At 45.7% G+C, this 18,717-nt stretch overlaps 1 protein-coding gene across 6 annotated transcripts in view; it reads right to left on the minus strand.

The window, feature by feature from the left end:
- Positions 1 to 18,717, minus strand: part of CDC14A (cell division cycle 14A) — a 1,359,412-nt gene that overhangs the window by 533,206 nt on the left and 807,489 nt on the right. For all 6 annotated transcript variants that reach the window (XM_069641577.1, XM_069641576.1, XM_069641579.1 and 3 more), the window contains one exon: positions 1,337 to 1,475. In XM_069641577.1, coding sequence (XP_069497678.1) covers positions 1,337 to 1,475 — 139 coding nt within the window. The remainder of the gene's footprint in view (positions 1 to 1,336; positions 1,476 to 18,717) is intronic.

Consider the following 18,717-nt stretch of genomic DNA (forward strand, 5'->3'; position numbering starts at 1 on the left):
ACTCCCCACTAATTGACCTTGTGCTACAAGGATCTAGTTGAGGCAGAGCAATGTTGCAGAGGGCTGCCTTTAAATACGTTTTTGTAGAGCTAAAACCCAGAGTTGGTTAAAAACGATTAAAAAACTATTACTAAAATAACGTCCCACACTATAGATAATTATTTAACAAACACACAATAGTAACAGCACAGAACAAGAACATAGGGGTTGGTCAACAACAATAAGTGTGTGCTCAAACAGTGGAAGATTCCATTTAGAAAAACAGTATAAAAGCATTAATTATAGATGGACAGCTATCATCTAGGGAGAACATTCCAACAAGGGTTGACTGGCATCTGATAAAGAATGAAGCTTGAGTTGTCCGTCTTCCCTCTGAACTCAGCAGTGGAATAAAACCAGCAGTTAAATGCTACCCCTATATGATTTTATGTTGTGTATGCCCTCCCCACATCCCTTTTCCACAACCTGCACTGTACCCATGGACCGGAATTGCAGGGAGTGAAGAAAAGTAGCATGGGAGAACTATATACAACAAACAATATCCAGTTCCCTTAGCCCTCAATCAACAGCATCCCAAAAAGGAGAAAAACATATACATGTGGCAAAGGACAAAGATATTCCCCTGCTGTGATGTTACAATAGTTGATAATACATTTCATAATCCTCTTCCATGATGTCGCAACAGGTGGATACAGCATTCAGAAAATAATGCTTGCTAATAACTTCCTATAGAAGGCATACACAAAAAATGGTGTGCAATTATTGAGATGTGCATTCCACTGTTCATTACAAAATGTATAGGTTACCGAAATAGCCCTCACAGGCACTCCCCAGGATCAATTATGGAAGCAACCGCGGGTTTGCGCCTTCAGCTAACAAAATCGTAAGAAATGATTTGCTATGGTGGCGTCAGTGGTAGCTTCCCAGAATGACAGATTCTTCGGTTTCTACCGATTCCCAGGTGCAATGTAATCCCTTCTCTTCTTCCTGGTCACAACATAATTCCTGCTTGCCACAAGAGCAGATTCCTGCAAGCCTGAATGTACTTGATAGAATCTGGACACAAAATCCTGAAGACACTACTCACATTGTATCTGCAAGGTAAAATGAAGGTAACAACATACCAAACGGTGGTAGCTGAGCCTTAGACACAAATACACTCAAATGCTTTTATATGGAGCTTCTTTTGCATACGTGACCGTATGCTTTACTGCAGCTGACAGTGAGGAATGTTATAATTCATAAGATGTATGTTGTGAATAGAAGCCCTTAACTATTAAACAACAAACGCGAACGTTGTTAATCACACTGTAGATTTCGACTTTGCTATACTCACTCTTCTAGAAAATGTTGCTGTGGTCCTATGATGGATCCCGGTCGACATATTCGAATCCAAGCAATGGCTTCTGCATGGGTAAATTTGTAATGCTTCATCATATAGCAGGCGATCAACGTGCCTGTCCTTCCCAGACCAGCTGCAAACAAGACACTGATTATAAACGGATATAAATTTACAAAATGCAAATGCTAATTTTGAATATGTGAGTGTAAAATCGCCTATTCTAGGTGTTGGACAGATTTAGTAAGAATTCAATTGAGACAAAGTATAAAACACAGTTATTTATTATAGGACTTGTGAACCCACTGAAAAATGAACAAGTAGCATTATTGCACAATACTCTATGATACAAATAGATGCATTCACCATTGGTTCAAATATACACCCAATGACTTATGTTGGGTTATTGACTTGTGATCTAGTTCCATTATATATTGCACCTAAACAACTTACCTGCTTTGCTGAATACAAACCCTAAGAAGAATGGGGCCTTGTGCCCAAACATCAGAGGAGCGACAATTTATCTCAACAGAATGGTGCCTCTGCAGGCAAGTTTTAATTTACTTGTGTTGATGAGAGTTCAAAACATTCTTCTACAATTTTGCTAAAGGCAAGTACATGTTTTTTCTTATATTTCAGGATACTCTACCCAGGTGCGACAGCCAAAAGGTAAGTAAAATGGAATGCAGTAGACAAAGGGACTTATTCCCAATGTTGTCCTATAAAGGACAGGGGGGAAGATGCACTGCGTTTACTTATCTCACCCTCCTCCCCTCCAACTCTGATTTTCCAAGATGAGTTTGTGGATGATCGTGGGGGCGGGGGGTGATTCTACCGCCTCTGGCTCTGGTGAGAAGTGCACAGGAGTTGCAGGTTCAAGGATTCTTCCAGCCAGGTGCAGCTGCCCGATGCAACTTCTGTTGATGAAGAAATGCAAGAAACACTGATGCAGACCTCCTCAGGACACTTCACAGGTTGGAGACGTGTTCCAGCGACAGTCTCCGCACACAGGTGAGGACAAACATCCTTCCAGTCTTGGTTACAGACGCATCTCCAGGACAGGATCCCTTGATGCTGGGACGCTGAAAGGCAACCACCGAAGTTACGGGCTTGAACGAGGCACGGCGGTGCTTCTGGTGAGGTAGCCCACGAAGAGCTGGTTAGTCCACCAGCCAGTCCAGGGACATTTCTGAAGGCTCAGTAGGGCAGTATCCTTAGGAAGGCGTCAAGACTAGTTGGTCCCACTAGTCCAAGGGCTGAAGCACTGCTAAGGGTCTTCGGAGATCAGGTAATCAGGGATTCACAGGGCCAGACACAATAAGGGGTGCTGGGCCACTGCAGGAGCCGTCTTCGGATCTTCAGCAGGCTATGCTTCTTTGAGGGATTCTTGGCTCCAATGATGATCTGCTGAAATGGTTGCAGCAGTCCTTTTTTTCCTCTTATCTGAGCTGGAAGCAATTACAAGCCCACCAATGGTAAGGATCAGCACAAGTCAAACAGCCAGTAGTTCAATCCGGGACAACTACTGGTTTCACATTTGTCCCAAGACTTTCTGGCATCACGGATGTGGAGTGGAACTAGACAGACCCATCCCCTTATAGTCACAGAGACACACACATACACACAAACACACACACACACACACACACACACACAAGACCGTCAAAGCAACAGCTTTCTCAGACCGGTGAATGACCTTATAAGGAATGTCCTGACCTGACAAGGCAGGAAGAACGCAAAACAAGAATATAGCCAAAGAAGCAAGAGAAAATCTCATGGCACACCATTTATGGCACTAGCCACGTTTAGTAGCCATATGCTTTAAACACGAATGTGCACACTAAAAATAATGCAAAATGAACAAATCCATCTACATCCAAGCTTGTCTTTAGTGTCAATTGCTAGGTTAATAGAAATTGTATCCCGTTGCGCTGCACTGTAAGGTGCTGTGTGCATTGTTAAACAGTACAAGAATTCAAAAAAGGAAAAAGATTCCCAGTGCTGATATTCTGAAGGATTGATCAGTTTTCCCATAACAAATAAGAAATAGGCAAGGGAAGTGAAGATGAAGGCTTTTCGTCCCATCAAAAGTCAGGACAGAATATTAACAGAATAAAAGGAGCGGGGGTCCATAGGAACTATGGCGGGAACGTTGCAAAAAGATAAATCTTTCCTAAAAGTTCCCATTCGTGTTCCTGAACCAAGATTCTGCTTAGGCTGTACGCGAGGCAACTGTGCACCCCTGCATGTAGATTTGTCCGTTTATGCCAGATTACAATAAGATTACTTTAAAATAGGCATGGCTGCATTAATAATATGGATGTAATTAGTGTTGAGTATGTAACCCGCATCCTAGACGATCTGGACTGGTTAACGTGACTCTCCAAAACAATTCCTTAGGTGGCTTCATAGCTTAATGGGATATCCGGCCTTGGTAGCTGCAATCGTCGTTCCACCATAGGGCGGATAGTTTAAAAAAAAAAATGTTTTATTAATTTTATTCAAACCAAATAACAATACAAATCAAACACGCAGTGTAATTTACAACAGTTCAATTGTTCACTACTTTAGTCTTGGTCACTGCTCCCCATCCCACCCCCTCCATGAGCCTATTTATTCCTCTCACTCTGTATTCGCTACACGTGGCGGGGTCTCATTTGCTCCAAACAATTCAGCTATTAATAACTTCCATGCCATCAGGGTTCCCGCCTCTTCCTCCCCCCACTATGTTGCTCGCCTCTTGCCATGTCATCGTTTCAGCCTCTGCCCACTTCTGCAGTTCCTTCCACCACACCTCCACCCGTGGTTTATGACACTTCTTCCATCCCATGGCAATCCTTCGTTTTGCAAGCACATATGCCAAATCTTTCAGTTTCCCAACATGCTTGAGTTTCTGCGATCTAGGGAACCCTCCCAGCAAGCAGGCCCAGGCCGTGTCTACAATGATCGTGACCCCCCTTCCCCGCCAGTTTCTGTGCCACTTCACTCCAGAAACGCTCAATAACTGGGCATGACCAAAGCATGTGTGTCATGTCAGCGTTTTCCTAATCGCATTTGGGACATGCCTGTCGCCGCGCATTTTCAAACCTGGATATCCTCAGAGGCGTCATGTATGCTCTATGCGTTATATACAATTGTATTTGTTTTAGTCTCACATTCCTTGACACCTTCTTGTGGTATCCCAGGGCACGTTCCCACATCCCATCCTCTATCGGGGCTCCTACTTCCGTTTCCCAGTCTAGTCTCAATTGTGTCAGCTCCCTCCCAACTTAAGTCATAACCATTTCATACAATCTAGAAGTTTCATGCCCTCCCTCCGATATATCATATATTGCCCCCCCATGACAGCATCTGGTTCTCCTTCCAATACTGTTTCAGGCCCCGTTTTCCGAATTCTCTGTACCATTCTATGATGCGTAATATATTGGCCCATATGCAACCCAGTTTCTTCTCCAAGCGTTCTGAAATCCTTAATGGTCCCCTCTTGCCAAATATCCCCTAACGTTACCAACCCCACCGATTCCCAGTGGGTCCTGATAATCACCCTCAGCTGCATGTCTTCCCCTGCCAATGCAATTAGCGGTATATGCAGGGAACATGGGAATGAGTCCTCCATCAACCGGCATGCTCGTTGCCACATTTTCCAACCAAGCATCATCATCCCGGGGCGCTCTCATTTCTGATTCAGGCAGCCAGACCATCTCTCTTAGGTAAAATGGGGCGCAATCTTGCCACAACAGCCTTAATTCAGGGGTTGCTTCATCTGAAAGCCATTTGGCCACATATTGCAGCTGGCTCGCTACATAATAAACCTCAAAATTGGGCAACTTTATCCCTCCTTTTTCATAAAAGTTCTGCAGCTTCCATAGCGCCACCCTATTTCGAGTACCATGCCACAGGAAGTCCCTACACACACTGTTCAGTTTAGTAAAAAACGTCTTGGGTATCGTATGGATTACTACTAAAGTAGTGCAGGAGCCTAGGCAGGACCACCATCTTCAGCATTGCACCTCACCCCATCATTGCTAGGGGCAACTTCACCCAGAAATTCATACATTTCTCAATTTTTACCATAGCTACCTCGGTGGTGTGCCTATGCTCCTCCTCTGCCGTGTGGTACACGTCTATCCCGAGGTATCGAAATGAACCGACCGCCCATGGTATTTGTAAGACAGGTAACCTTCTCACAGGGGTTCCCTCCTTCTAGCTGCCCAGCGGAAAAATACTTGATTTTTGCAGATTCACTGCTATCCCGGACAGCCCCGCATACCTCTTCATCACTTCCAGAATGTACTGGAGATTTTCTTCCGGCTACTTCAAGTATAGTAACAAATCATCCGCATATAAGGATATTAGGTGTCGTTCTCCCCCTATCTCAATACCCATCATATCATATTGTTACCTGATGTATATTGCTAAGGGCTCCAGGGCTAGAATGTAAAGCATCGGGGACCAAGGGCATCCCTGCCTAGTGCCTCTACTAAGTAACCACCTCTCGGATATCACTGATCCTGTTTGAACTCTGGCTAGTGGCTCACTTTATAGCATCTTCGCCCATCTAATATAACCAGGCCCCAATCCATAGCCCTCCAGGGCCGCCAGCAGCCATGACCACTTGACCGAAATTAAAGCTTTTACAGCGTCTAGAGACACAATCGCCATTTCACCTCCACTCTTATTACCCCATTCAACCACCCTATGGAGTCGCCTGTGATTGTGAGTTATGTTCCTATTCGGGACATAACCCGTCTGGCCAGGATGTATTAATTTGCTAATTACTGTTCGTAGTCTGTTTGCCAGGACAGCCGTCAATATCTTGCTGTCCTGGTTCAGCATCGACAAAGGTCTATAAGAGCCACAGCTATGACCCGGTTTATTAGGTTTGGGAAGCGGTTTTATGATCGCCTCCCTAAGCGACTCCGGCTACCATCCCACCTCAAACGCTTCATTAAGCATTTCTAGCATTGGGGGGAGCACTTCCTCTCTATACACCTTATAAAATTCACTCAGGAACCCATCCGCCCCCGGGGTTTTGCTGGTAGGCAACTGCCTCACCACTTCTTCTAACTCCTCCAGAGTGATGGGTGCATCTAGTTCTCCTCTTTCCTCCCCACTTATTTTAGGTAGTCCTATGTCCTCTAGTGTTTCAGTTATTTCATCATGGCTGCTTCTCTCCTCATCCCCATACAGCACCTTATAGTAATCCGCAAACTCCTTGTTAATTCCTTCTTGGGTGTCCACTACCCCACCATCCTCCCTAGTTATCGTACTGATTGGGGGTCTGGGAGTTTCGCTCTTGTACAGCCATGCTAAAAGCCATCCTGTTTTATCCCCTCCCGCATGCTGTCTCTATATATTTTTTGTAGTTCAGGTTGCAGAGTTTTTCCCAATGTTCCGCACATTCCTGTTGCAGCTTAAGTATCAGCTCCATATCTACGCTGCAACACTCTTTCTAGTTCCCCTTCTGTTCTTTGTAAGTCAGCCAGGACCCCGCCCTGCAGGCCTTTTGACTTTGCTATGGCAACCCCCCGCATCACTACCTTAAAGGCTTCCCACAACGTGCCTGCCGAGTCAACGCTACCTGTATTCCCCTCGAAGTAGTTAGTAATCTCTTCCCTTATGTCTTCTCTAAACACTTGGTCTTTAAGTGCCTCTGCACGGAGGCAGCCAAGTCAGGATCCATGCTCTCGGGGGGGCAATATTGCCACCCAAGAACCAGCGGCGAGTGGTCCGAAAGGACCCTCGCTTTGTATTCTATCTGAGTAACTTCTGTGATTACATCTGACGTGGCAAAGACATAGTCCAGTCTTGTGTGTAGTTGCTGAGGTGAGGAGTAATGCGAATATTGCCTTTCTTGGGGGTATTTCATTCTCCACACATCTACCAGGCCAAAATCGCCTAGTAGTGTCTGCAATGCTTTAGCTGCTGGGGCGGGCCTATCTATCTTTCCCTCAGATCTGCCGTGTTTTGGTTGGGGGCATATGTATTTACAATGTTTATCTCCTTATTCTCCACAAACCCCTTCAATATGACCATCCTCCCATCCGTCTCAACCACTTCCTGTAATAGTCGAAACAGGACGTGAGGCACCACCCATATAAGTACTCCTCTAGCGTAAGCAGAGTATGGCGAGCCCACCACAACCCCTTTCTATTTTTTAACCACCAAACCCCATCTTTTCCCGTGTTAAATGTGTCTCCTGCAATAATGCAATATCTATTCTTTGCCTTCGCAGATATAGCATGACCTTATTCCTTTTCAAATAACTATTAAGTCCCCTGACGTTCCACGTGATTATTTTGAGATCTCCCTTTCCTTTCCCTCCCCCCCTCCCAGCCCTTCCCCAACAACACCCTCCTCAACTTTTGCCCAGCTCCATCCCTGGATCTCAGGCACCCCCACATCTAGCCCTTTCTAGCACAAACCTATGCTCAGGCTCAGTAGGGTGAAGTCGCCCTAGTGGCTACTCAACTACTAGTTCTCACGGGTGGATTGCTTTCGTCCCACCGCTCCCATTTTCAATTTTATTACGCTTCATATCAATACTATGCAGCTCCCACATGCATTTTACCCACTATATTCCAGTCCGTGCAAAGCACAAGGCCTGAAGGCTATATTTTCCCAACTATATCAGGGCCAACCTCCAACTTACCCCCTCAATGTCCATGGCACAGTCTCCTCAGTTATCATGCTCCTGCCGATCTCAATCTGCATCGTGTTCCGGGCAACCTTGCAGGTCCAGCCATGACACCACCTCCTCTGGAGTATCAAAGAACAGCGCTCTCCTCTTATGTAGCACCTTCAGTTTCGCCGGGTAGAGAAGCATATACTTAACAGCCGCGCGCAGCCTCCTTTTGACGGCCACATAACTGTACCTCTGCCTCTGCACCAGCATCGTGTAATCCGGGTATGCCGTAATGTTGGTGGATCCTCGCTCTATTGTTCCGCCCTTACGAAAATATTCCAGAATCTTCTCTCTGTCTCTATAGTTCAAGATCCTCGCAATGATCGGTCTCGGCGGGGCCCCAGGTCGTGGTTTCCTCATCAGGGCGCGATGCGCACGCTCCACCGTGAACCCTTGTGAGAGATTATCTGCTCCTATCTCCTGGAGGATCATGTTCTCCACATAGTTCGTGGGATCCTGGCCTTCCTCCCCCTCCGGGAGGCCGACCACCCGTATGTTATTCCTTCTCGCCCTTCCTTCCGCTTCTTCCACCCGATTCTCGAGATTAGCAACCTGCTGTTTTAATACGTGGACCTCCTTTGCGTTATTCGCGCCGACATCCGTATTGGACTTCACAGCGCTTTCCAGACCACTCGTTCTCTCTGCCAGCGCCCTAACGTCTTGTCGTAGCAGGGTAAGTTCAGTCCCTACCGCATCAATTTTGTTCTCCAGGGGTGTCCGCAAGTCCGCCATCGCCAAGCCCCATTTGGTGCTCAGTTCGCTTATAGCCTCCAGGATCTGATGCTTGTCTCCTACTGGGGCTTCTTCAGCGGGAGTCGCAACCGTGCTTTGTGTCAATGTTGTGGGGGTCTTCTGTGCTTTTGAAAAGACCTCCATTGTAGGTTGTTTGGTCTTGGTTTTCGGCCTTCTCGCCGACATAGCGACACCCTTCCTACGTGTCTGGCTCCAGTTTTGCGCTGCTGTTGGGACACTTCCGGTCCTTCAGTGGTTGGGGTTGTTATCTTGCAACTTGCTTATGTTATGGTGCATGAAATTGTTTTTTGGAAAGATTGTGCCCACGTTGTATTTTCACATGCAACTTTCAGTGGCACATGTTCTTATTAACACCACCTTCTGTGGTCAGGTTGCCTGGGCACATGTAACATAAGCAGAATTGGGTGGCACTCCAAAGTTATAGTAAGTAGACTCACTTATTGCTTGTTGGTTTTCCTTATGTAGCCACCCTGTACAGCATTAGGGGGTATAACGGTGCTTTGCTTAACAGGGCGCCCGCAGCCTCCCAGGTTGGTTCCCGTAATTATCCTATTATGCGCACGTTGGATTTTTATTCACAGTCACTCGCTATGCGCTTTATGCACCTTGCAGCTCGCTCATATATTAATGGGTGCTCGCGGGCCCGTTTCTGTGCTGATCGCGCAATGGCAGCCCTCCTTGTGCAAGCCGAGCCGGATCACAGTGTCCTTGGCAGGCAACGCCCGCCCCGAACCCTATCTACCCGCGCCGCGGGTCACAGTGCATGTTCGCCTCAAGAACAGCTTGACGTGTTGCAGGGCACGGGTACTTTTGTACACACGCTTGGCGTGCGCCCGCAGAGACTGGGGCCCTCAGCTGCACCAGCAAGGGGCAAACCGCTCCCATATGCACCTTTCCTTCAGTTTGTGTGTTGGATTTGGTATCATCCACTGTTTGCTTGCATTTCGGGAGACCGCGTTGTATGCCTCGTGCCAACGCAGTCGGCTGACATCAGCCCCACTCAGGGCTTCAGCGCCCATAGATACCTACAGCACTCGATCAATGTATCAATGCCGTCGCCCGATCCTCTCGGTACAGATTTTCGAGCAAGCAGCCTTCACGAGCGGCTGGGAGCCGCGGTTGCATACTGTGCCCACGGTTCTTATTTACGTTCGCTCGTGATACATGTATCACGCTTCAGGAGCGAGATCACGTCATTTTCGGCATTTAGGGATAATCTTTAATGCTGGCCGGCAGCGGCCGGCGTTTTCTCGTTTCTTCGATACGGCAGGGTTCAGCTGTTCATGTACACGTCCGAGGGCCGCCTAGGCTTCCGGGACTTGTTTATTTTATCTGTAGCAATCTCCAACCGCTACAATTATTCGGGCCCGGGAGCGCTGATCTTCCAGCTCGGTTCCACGCAGGAGAGCAATGTTTATTCCTTGGCAGCCTTCTGCATCCCGCTCCGTGCAGTCGAAGGATTCGTTTCACTCTCAGGCTGCGCGAACCCTTTCTTTGTTCTCCGCCATCTTGGCAACACAATATCCAAACGGCTATTTCTACCAAAGTCTATTTATCCTTCAATCCGCCGGCACGAATGACTCACTCTTCAGGAATTCTGTAGTGCATATGTTCCGACGCTTGTCTTTTCAATTTAAAGGCACTTGTGTCATTTTTCAAGCGTAATTCATCGGATAGATGTCGGATCCACAGGAGCTCAGCACAAAGCACGTCCTAGTCCATGGCTGGTTAGCCACGCCCCCAGTGGGCGGATAGTTATTGCCTAAGAGCCTCAAGGTGAGGAAGGTGGGGGAAACAGCAGTCAAAGGGCCTCATTCATGGAAGTGTTTTATAATGGCGCAATCCCATAGGAGAACGTTCCATGAATCAGGCCCATAGGGATTTATACTGTACTCCGGGACTTTGTGCTTCTCATATATGGTGCAAGAGTTTTGGAACTCACTCCTACCTGTTTCGAGATGCCTACAGTTTCTACCACTTCTGGACATGCTGAGAGTGTTGTGCTCCACAATCTAGAATGTTTCTTTAGCATTTTAATTTAGAAACTATGCAAAATATAGGGATGTCCCTTTGGGAGGGGTAGTTTTTAGTAAAGAATAATGCGGAATAATGAATGATACCCTATGCAATTGAACAGACGGCAGGAACTGCGACAAGCAAGTGGGGCCAAGGCAGCCAGCCTGTTAAAGCTTCAGCAGACACTGGAATATTGTCCTTTTGGAAATGTAGTTGAGAGTCCTAAAGCTGAATGATGCTGGAATAGAGGCGTAACTGGCACGGCCCATCTATGTATAATGTTTTGATCCATAGGACGTTACTTTACAACTGACATGGGCAGCTATTTTGTTTCAGAGGGACAGAATGTCTAATAGTCTGGAAAATGGCAATTCGGTATGTGGCATCACAGCCAGAACCAAGAGCAAACGCCTACTATGCAAAAGGCAGCCATGACAGAGGGAGGGTACAACTTACCCCCACAACAGCAGGGACAGGTGATCATTCCTGTACCGTTCGGGGGGCCTTTATTCACAGCTTGAAGACTCATGATAGCAACAGGAGGAGCTACATAGATCATGCAGATACTGTTTGTTTAGGGGTAACATGCAGTTGAGTGGGATGCTGAGGAGTAACAGTTTTTTGTACGGTTGATGTGTGGATGACTAGAGGACTTTCGATCATTAGAATATCACTTTGATAACGCTGGGCTTTACTTTTATAAATCCTTCTCAGTAGTCTATGTTTTCAACTGAAGTTAGTTACCTGCTCTTAATGCTCATCTCTCAGAATATAATGGTTTGTTAAGTAATGGATAGGGCCAGTGATGTCCCAGTGACATGAATTCATATTACTTTATGCATGGTATATCACATTTGGAGGGTGGCAGCAAAACATGTCCCTTGCTGGTTGGGGAATGTGTTAATTATTTCAGTTTTTAAACTATCCAATTTGTGGTTTGACCACAGATTACAGTTTCAATTATGAAGATGGGCTTGGATGGATAAGGGGACCCGTGAACAGCTACAATGAGGGTTTGACAGTGGCAAAATAAGAAAATGGAAACAAAGTAGGTCTGCAGAGGTCAGTGGTATGAATCTACCTAGGAGCCAATGCTGTGTTTTGCATGTCTTTTTCAGGCCTTTGAATGGTTTGTTATCCCTTGTGAGGTTTTGTTGGGCCTTTTAAGTCCCATGTGCCTTTTCAAGTCAAGTTATGGCCTAGTATGACCTGCTTTAGATTGTTATTTTTTATTAAGCAAAATAGTGGAAGGTTTGCATCTGTTACATAACGTCATGGTGCAAACTCAGGGCCCACAAACTGCAGTCAATTGACTAGGCCTCCGTTCTGATTGTCCACCGAGACCTCACAGATATTCCAACTGCAATGCTACTCAGTCTCACATGGGGGTAACAATATAACACACTGGACACACTTTCGAGTTACAATGAACAAAGCTCACAACAAACCACATTGCAACTGCAGATTACTATGCTCAGCCACCATTATGGGACAGCCGGCCATGGAAATAAAATATATATCTACCATTTTGTAATGTCCTACTCAACGCCACATTTTGTGCAAGAAATTAGCAACACAGGTTACCAGATCATACCCTCGCTGACATTTAGGTAAGAATCGGTGCAGTCACACTGTGTGAGACTACACAACACTTATCTGCTTGGCATTAGGTAACCCACCTTTTGGTATAGGTCTGTACTACACAAGTTGTATCTCAAAAGGGGTAAAAGTGAGCTATATACCTGTAGAAATGAAATGTGCAAATACATGTAACCAAGTAACACTTACACTCAAGGTTTCAGTTATAAATAGTTATTTAAGATCAGTTTTAGGAAAGCATTCTTTAAAAAGGCAATTGTTTGTAACAGTTCAAGCACACTTTGTAATCATTTTTCAAAATCAATAACCATGGTGAATACTCTTTGGAGATGCTAATATATTTCTGCTACACCCTGAAGTGACTTCAATAACAAGGATAGCATTGCATTTATATTTAACACCAATATACTTTTTTAGACTTTGAGTTTCAGGAAGGAAGGGTTAAGTAAAATAGAAAGGTTAGAAAATACTTTCTCAAGTGAAGACAGTTTGAATCCTCCAATGAAATCTAGGTAAGCGTTTCCCAGTAGTAAAGTGTTCAACAAATTACAACCTATGGAGGGACAAGCAACGCCAAAGTTGATGGATTTAGAAGAGTGCATTTAGAGAGCCACGACAGCCAAAGTCATTTCTACAAAGTCTATAGTACCGGATCTATAGTACCAATGCACTTCTTGGACAAAAGTCTTTCACAAAGTCAGATAGTTCAGAAAATCACTGTAGGATAACAAGCTGTTAAGCCTCCTGTGCAAGGGGAGTTGAAATTAACTCAGAAAGGTCAGTGCAATTCTCAAGTGAGAAAGTATGACTTCAGGCAAGAAGGTAAGTACCCCAAGCCCAAAAAGTACCTCTGGTTAGAAGAAAGTGGCCCAGCTGGATTCCGTCTTGCTACAGCCAAGCAGACCCTGGTTCCTGAACCTCAGTCATAGGCACAAGAGGGAGGACGTCTGGAGGGCTCTCGCGGCAGTACTCAGGAAAGGCTTCAGCAGCTACAGGCTTCCTTCGATTCAGCGGCACTTTGCGGTTACAGCGCTTCGCAAACAGCACTGACGCAGAACAGTTAACTCTGGTTGGACTTTCCTTGATCCCTTGGTCCTGCACTCTGGTGAGGGGACTCTGGATAGGGATTTCCTTCTTCTGGAGTGTTCTGAGGAGGATCCTGGAGCTTTTGGCTGGATTTGTTCTGCGGCAGACACTCTAACCCTGGCATTGGACTTCTGTAGCAATGGAGAGGCACAGCAAATCGGGGATTGTGCCAAAGTTGAGTTAGAGTCGGGGTTAGTTGGTCCCACTAACCCAAGGGAAGAAGTCGTCCCGTCCAGAGCTTCTCTGTCGATGCGAAAAAGGTGGTCAGCACGGCACAAGGGCTCCAGGGCAATTCAAGGTCCATGAGGATGCAGCGGGCTTCTCTTCACGATTTCTTCTTCGGATGTTTCTTCCAGTGGTCTACTCTGTCCCTGGTCCCAAAACCCTCCCCTTTTAAGAAAGTTTCCCATTCATTCACAGCCTAGGCTGTCAATCACACAGCAGGGTGGTTCAGGACAGCCAGCCGGCCAATCAGGAGTGGTTTCATTCAGGCACACCTAGAGACAAAAGGACAGGAGAGTAATAGGACCCTCCCTCACTTCCTGCCCTTCCAGACACACTGGATGGAGCCAGGGGCGGGCTTCAGGGCTGAAACCTGCCATAAGCAAAATGCAGAAAGGGCTCAAACCTGTCTCAACGCACAGTAAAAGCCAAGAAAGACCTCACAAACAGAACATGGCGAAAAAAGAAGACAGGGGCCATTTTGACAATATGGCCACCCATGGGTGCTGTACTGCAGCTGAGGGTTCAGCCTGCGATAAAAAAAGCACACTGGTAGTAAAAAAGTAAACCACTGCCAGCAGCCATTTAAAGTAGAGAGGGTAAAAAAAATATTTACATTAAAAAGTAGGATACAGGACTACTAAGTAACCCCCCCCAGCACTCCACATAAGATGATATGTGCTGCACCTACAAAGTAAAAAAGTAAGATCAATTTCACCTCATTATTCTTGGGAACAGTAGTTCACCCAAGAAAAGGTATTTAAACCTTAAGAGGAATCCAAAGGATTTCTCAATGACTGCACTGAGGGTGCTGTGTGTCACTATACAAAAAGCAGATGCCTATGGCGTTTGTCAGTGAAAACATATTCAAAACAGGGGAAAAACACATGAGGGTGAGAAAAAGGTCCCACTCGCTCAGGAGTTACAATTGAAAAGTCCCAAGTCCAGCAAAAGAGCTGGGGGTCTCTAAGGTTGAAGGGAATTGACACAGAAATGAAAATGTGCCCTAATACTGACCCTCCCAACAATCCTGCTGGGGAACAACTCACCCGATGCCAACAACACACAGTATCACCAGACCCCTTTGAGAAGTGGGGGTCCACATAGGTGTCCAAGCACCATACCTGATACCACTAGATAGGATCTCACAAAGATGCATATACCTCATCTCACGTAACATGAGCTGGAAAGTGACAGAACCATTCAGTGTCTGAGCCCTCAGCTAGGACCACTCACTCACAAACCCAGGTTAGCAAGGGATGGGGAGGAACTCTAGGTTTCTGATCCAGTCAAGAAGAGTCCCTGAATCAATCCTCTTGCATAAGCGTGGAGTACATAGGGGCGATTGCCCACTTGACTCTTCAGCAATGGGGACAGGAGCTTTGATTTGCCCCCTTTGAGACGTTTAACAATTTTTAGTTTACAGCTGCACATCGTACGTGTTCTGCGCATGGTGTCAATGTTGGTGGAGATAAAATAGTATTGCCATTAAAGTCAGACATGCAGTGATTTTGAGCAGCATCAGGGATCCACAGTCTGAGCTCTTTGAATGTTGAGTGCCACATGCAAGCCAGAAATCAGCAAAGGGAGTGAAGAGAGCTGACCAACAGTTGCTGAGATGAGGTTGTTTGCTGATTATTGGGCATTTTTCCATCAATTCTTTTGGAGAATGTGCTATAAAATGCACTGTTTCGATCTGGACAATGGTCATGCTCCATCAAATTGTTTGTTTCTTTGTATATATTTGGGGCAGATGAATGTCTGCCCTGCAGTGAAAATCAAAAGCTGCTGTCTGTGCACATACATTCACAGACTGGCTACACAACTCTTGATATATATTATGACATTTAAAAGTTGATAATATAGCTTTACCCCCGCCCCCACCCTACATTCAACTTTGTACTTAGTTCTATAATATTGGATTTTGTGACCGTTTGTGTTTTTAGGTTTGAATGTGTGAACAGTGTGAGTTTTACTTTTGTAACAGAAATCTAAGGGAACAGACCTTTTGAAGATTATAAGCAAAATTAATCCTACCGTTCAACAGTAAACACCCAATGGGTCTAAACACCAGCGAGGGTTGTCATGTGTTCCTGTAGTCATTCTATCCTGACTCATTGCTTGTTTTGTATATCAGGAATTTCTAACATATCTGATGTTCCTTTTTTGTAGCTCTGCAGAAATATAACTATCCTACAGTATCGATTACTTGACTTCACCTTATTCTTGACTCTTACTGTTGGTGTCTAGTGAAAACAAGATGCACCATTGCATTCCTGGGAATGCATCCCTGGATATGTTTAGATAATTAAATTGTAAAAACTGTTTATCAACATCACCACTAAGGTATGATTTGTCACCTATTTTGTATAGATTATGGGATTAGAACCATCAATCGCCTTTTCCTTGATGCCGGTTTTAATCTTGTGATTTGCTGTTTTTTCTGCACTTTTATTTGCACTCGGACACTTTGATAATCTGCACTGTCACTTTAATGACTAACAGACTTTCTATTTTGAGGGAGTACTACTGTATTTCACCATAAGTATGGGAAATGCAGTTTGTCAAAAAGAGGAGTTAAACGCCAGTCCTACTTTGATGTTTATTGCCATGACTAAGCTGTGGAATACATTTGTATCTCATGTTTGTACAGGTAGGAAATTAAGTATTTTTTGTAACTGCATATGCTCTATTTTTTCAACATATATCTTGGCTGTTCGTGGTCTGCAGTGCCCACTTGATGGTGTTTACAATTCGCTCCTTGGTTTGTGGTCGTGAAATCGAATGAAGTTTACATTTGTAAACTGTTTTGTTCGGTGATCTGGCCTGCACTTCAAATGGTCATACTTCAGACTCTGCTCTGGTTCACCTTCAAAGGAGCTGGCTTTTTGAGCAAATAGTAAACAGAGACCCTCAAGAGGTGGTGGTTTGGGAGGTGGGACGCCCATTTAAAAAAAAAAAAGAAAACTATTAAAACAAAAATCTGTAAAAAACGAATAATGGAACAACAAAAAATAAACCTAGAACCCCCATCCACCCCCCCCCCATGTTATGGTCAAACGCGAGCAACTCCAGGCGACATTTGGAAGGTTGCTCACACAGAGTGCATATTTCTTGTTCAACATGATAGTGGATACATACATTCAAAGTGGATATGCAGCACAGTTGCATGCATTCTTATAATGCTTCAAGCCCAGTCCTCCCTTCAGAAATGTGTTACGTCAGAACGTGTCAGTTGAGCACTTTTTGGGTGTTTTAAGACTGGGAAAACCAAGCGAGCTTCCAAATGGAGTATGCAGGCAGCGAGGATTGTATAGTTTGAAGGATGTAACACAAACATTACCCCAAACCATGGATCCTGGTGAGTATCCACGCTGATGGACAATTTTTCCCTTTGAGCTGCTGCCTCGGCCCACTCTCAGGGCCTGGAGACTGTGCTCAAGGGGATTTCACCTGGCCTATTAAGCGTGGAGGCGTTTACATTTTCTGAACAATGGCATGACTTCCACTTGTTTGGACATGCTCTTTTAGGACGTCTACACCCAAAAAGATAAGCACTGGGCTCGCACAGGCCACACAGAGAATGAGGCAACACCTTTAGGCTACATCAAGGGGTCTGGGGTCGCACATGCAGCTATGCTTAACGCATGTTTTAAAATACTTCTTTTTTAAAGTCGGCACTTTGTGCAGTTTTGGCGAATTTGACCAATTAGTTAGACTTGTATAGATGATTTGCTGGTAGGGGAGAAGAGGGGTGAGTAGATGTGTGTGACAGGAGGGGCATGGGAACCTCCATTTGACTGTATAGAGGTAAGACGGCGCCTCACTTCTACAAGTCTGAACTAGAAGTCCTACATTTGCTGTCCATTATACATTTCAAGAGAAAAAAAAGTGTGCAATAATGTCAGACAATTATTCAAAGGATGAACTCATTAGAAAATAAATTAATTGTTACTCACCGAAGTGACTAACGTACCCTTAGTCCATAGTTCCCTTCCCTCCATACTGCATGGGCGTCCCTCGCTAGGGATGGGAGACTGAACCTTTTTCACTAGAAAAAAATCTTCCCCTTTAAATTTAGAGGCACGCGGGGGGTGGAGGGCACTGTGAGCATGGCGCCATTCCTCAGTCCCCAGTGACATGTCGACAATATTTAACATTGCCTAATGACACCTGTATTAGGGGGGAGGATGGTGGGACGTATGGAAGAAAGGGGACTGTGGACTAAGAGTATGTTAGTCACTTACAGTGAGTAACTATAGATTACTCTTACGTCCCATCCCCTTTCCACCATACTGCTTGGGCGATTACAACTAAATGTAGACCCAGGGTGGAGAGACGACCCTCCTTAAGAAAACAGGTTTCTTAGAACCGCCTGTCCGAAAGCCGTGTTTGACTTGGAGCCGCCGTCCAAACAGTAGTGCTTACAGAAAGCCGAAGGGGTGGCCCAGGGGGCCGCCCTGCTGATGACCTGTCACGGCACCTGCCGCTGGTATGCAGTGGCCTTAGCTCTGACCGCGTGGGTGTGCATGTTAGCTGGGAGCGGTTTGTGCTGCCCCTCATAGGCCTCCTTGATGGCCGAGACCATGCACCTTGCTATAGAGGTGGATGCCTGATAACCAGGTCTTGAAACCCTGAAGGTGACAAACAAGAGCGAGAGACTGAGAAGCTCTGAGTACCACAGTCTCGTGGGCCACCACGGATTTATCGGAATGAAGCTGAGATGACGATTCCTTTATCTTGCAGATCACCCTGTGAATCAGGGGTGTAGGAGGGAAGGCATACGCTGTCATGCTGCTCCACTGAACCTGGAAGGTGTCGCCCACGGTGCCTGGCCCTGCCCCTGCCAGGATGCAAACTGCTGGCACTTCTTGTTGTCCCAGCAGGCAAAGAGATCCACCTGAGGATGGCCCCATCTGCTGAAGATCTCCAGCAGCACCTGATCGTTCAATTGACACTTGTAATTGACCGCTCCCAGTATCCGCTTCCAAGTTTGACTACCCCGGAAGGTGGATGG

Source organism: Ambystoma mexicanum, chromosome 1q (assembly GCF_040938575.1).
Source record: "Ambystoma mexicanum isolate Mex_15411 chromosome 1q, UKY_AmexF1_1, whole genome shotgun sequence".
Classification (NCBI taxonomy): domain Eukaryota; kingdom Metazoa; phylum Chordata; class Amphibia; order Caudata; family Ambystomatidae; genus Ambystoma; species Ambystoma mexicanum.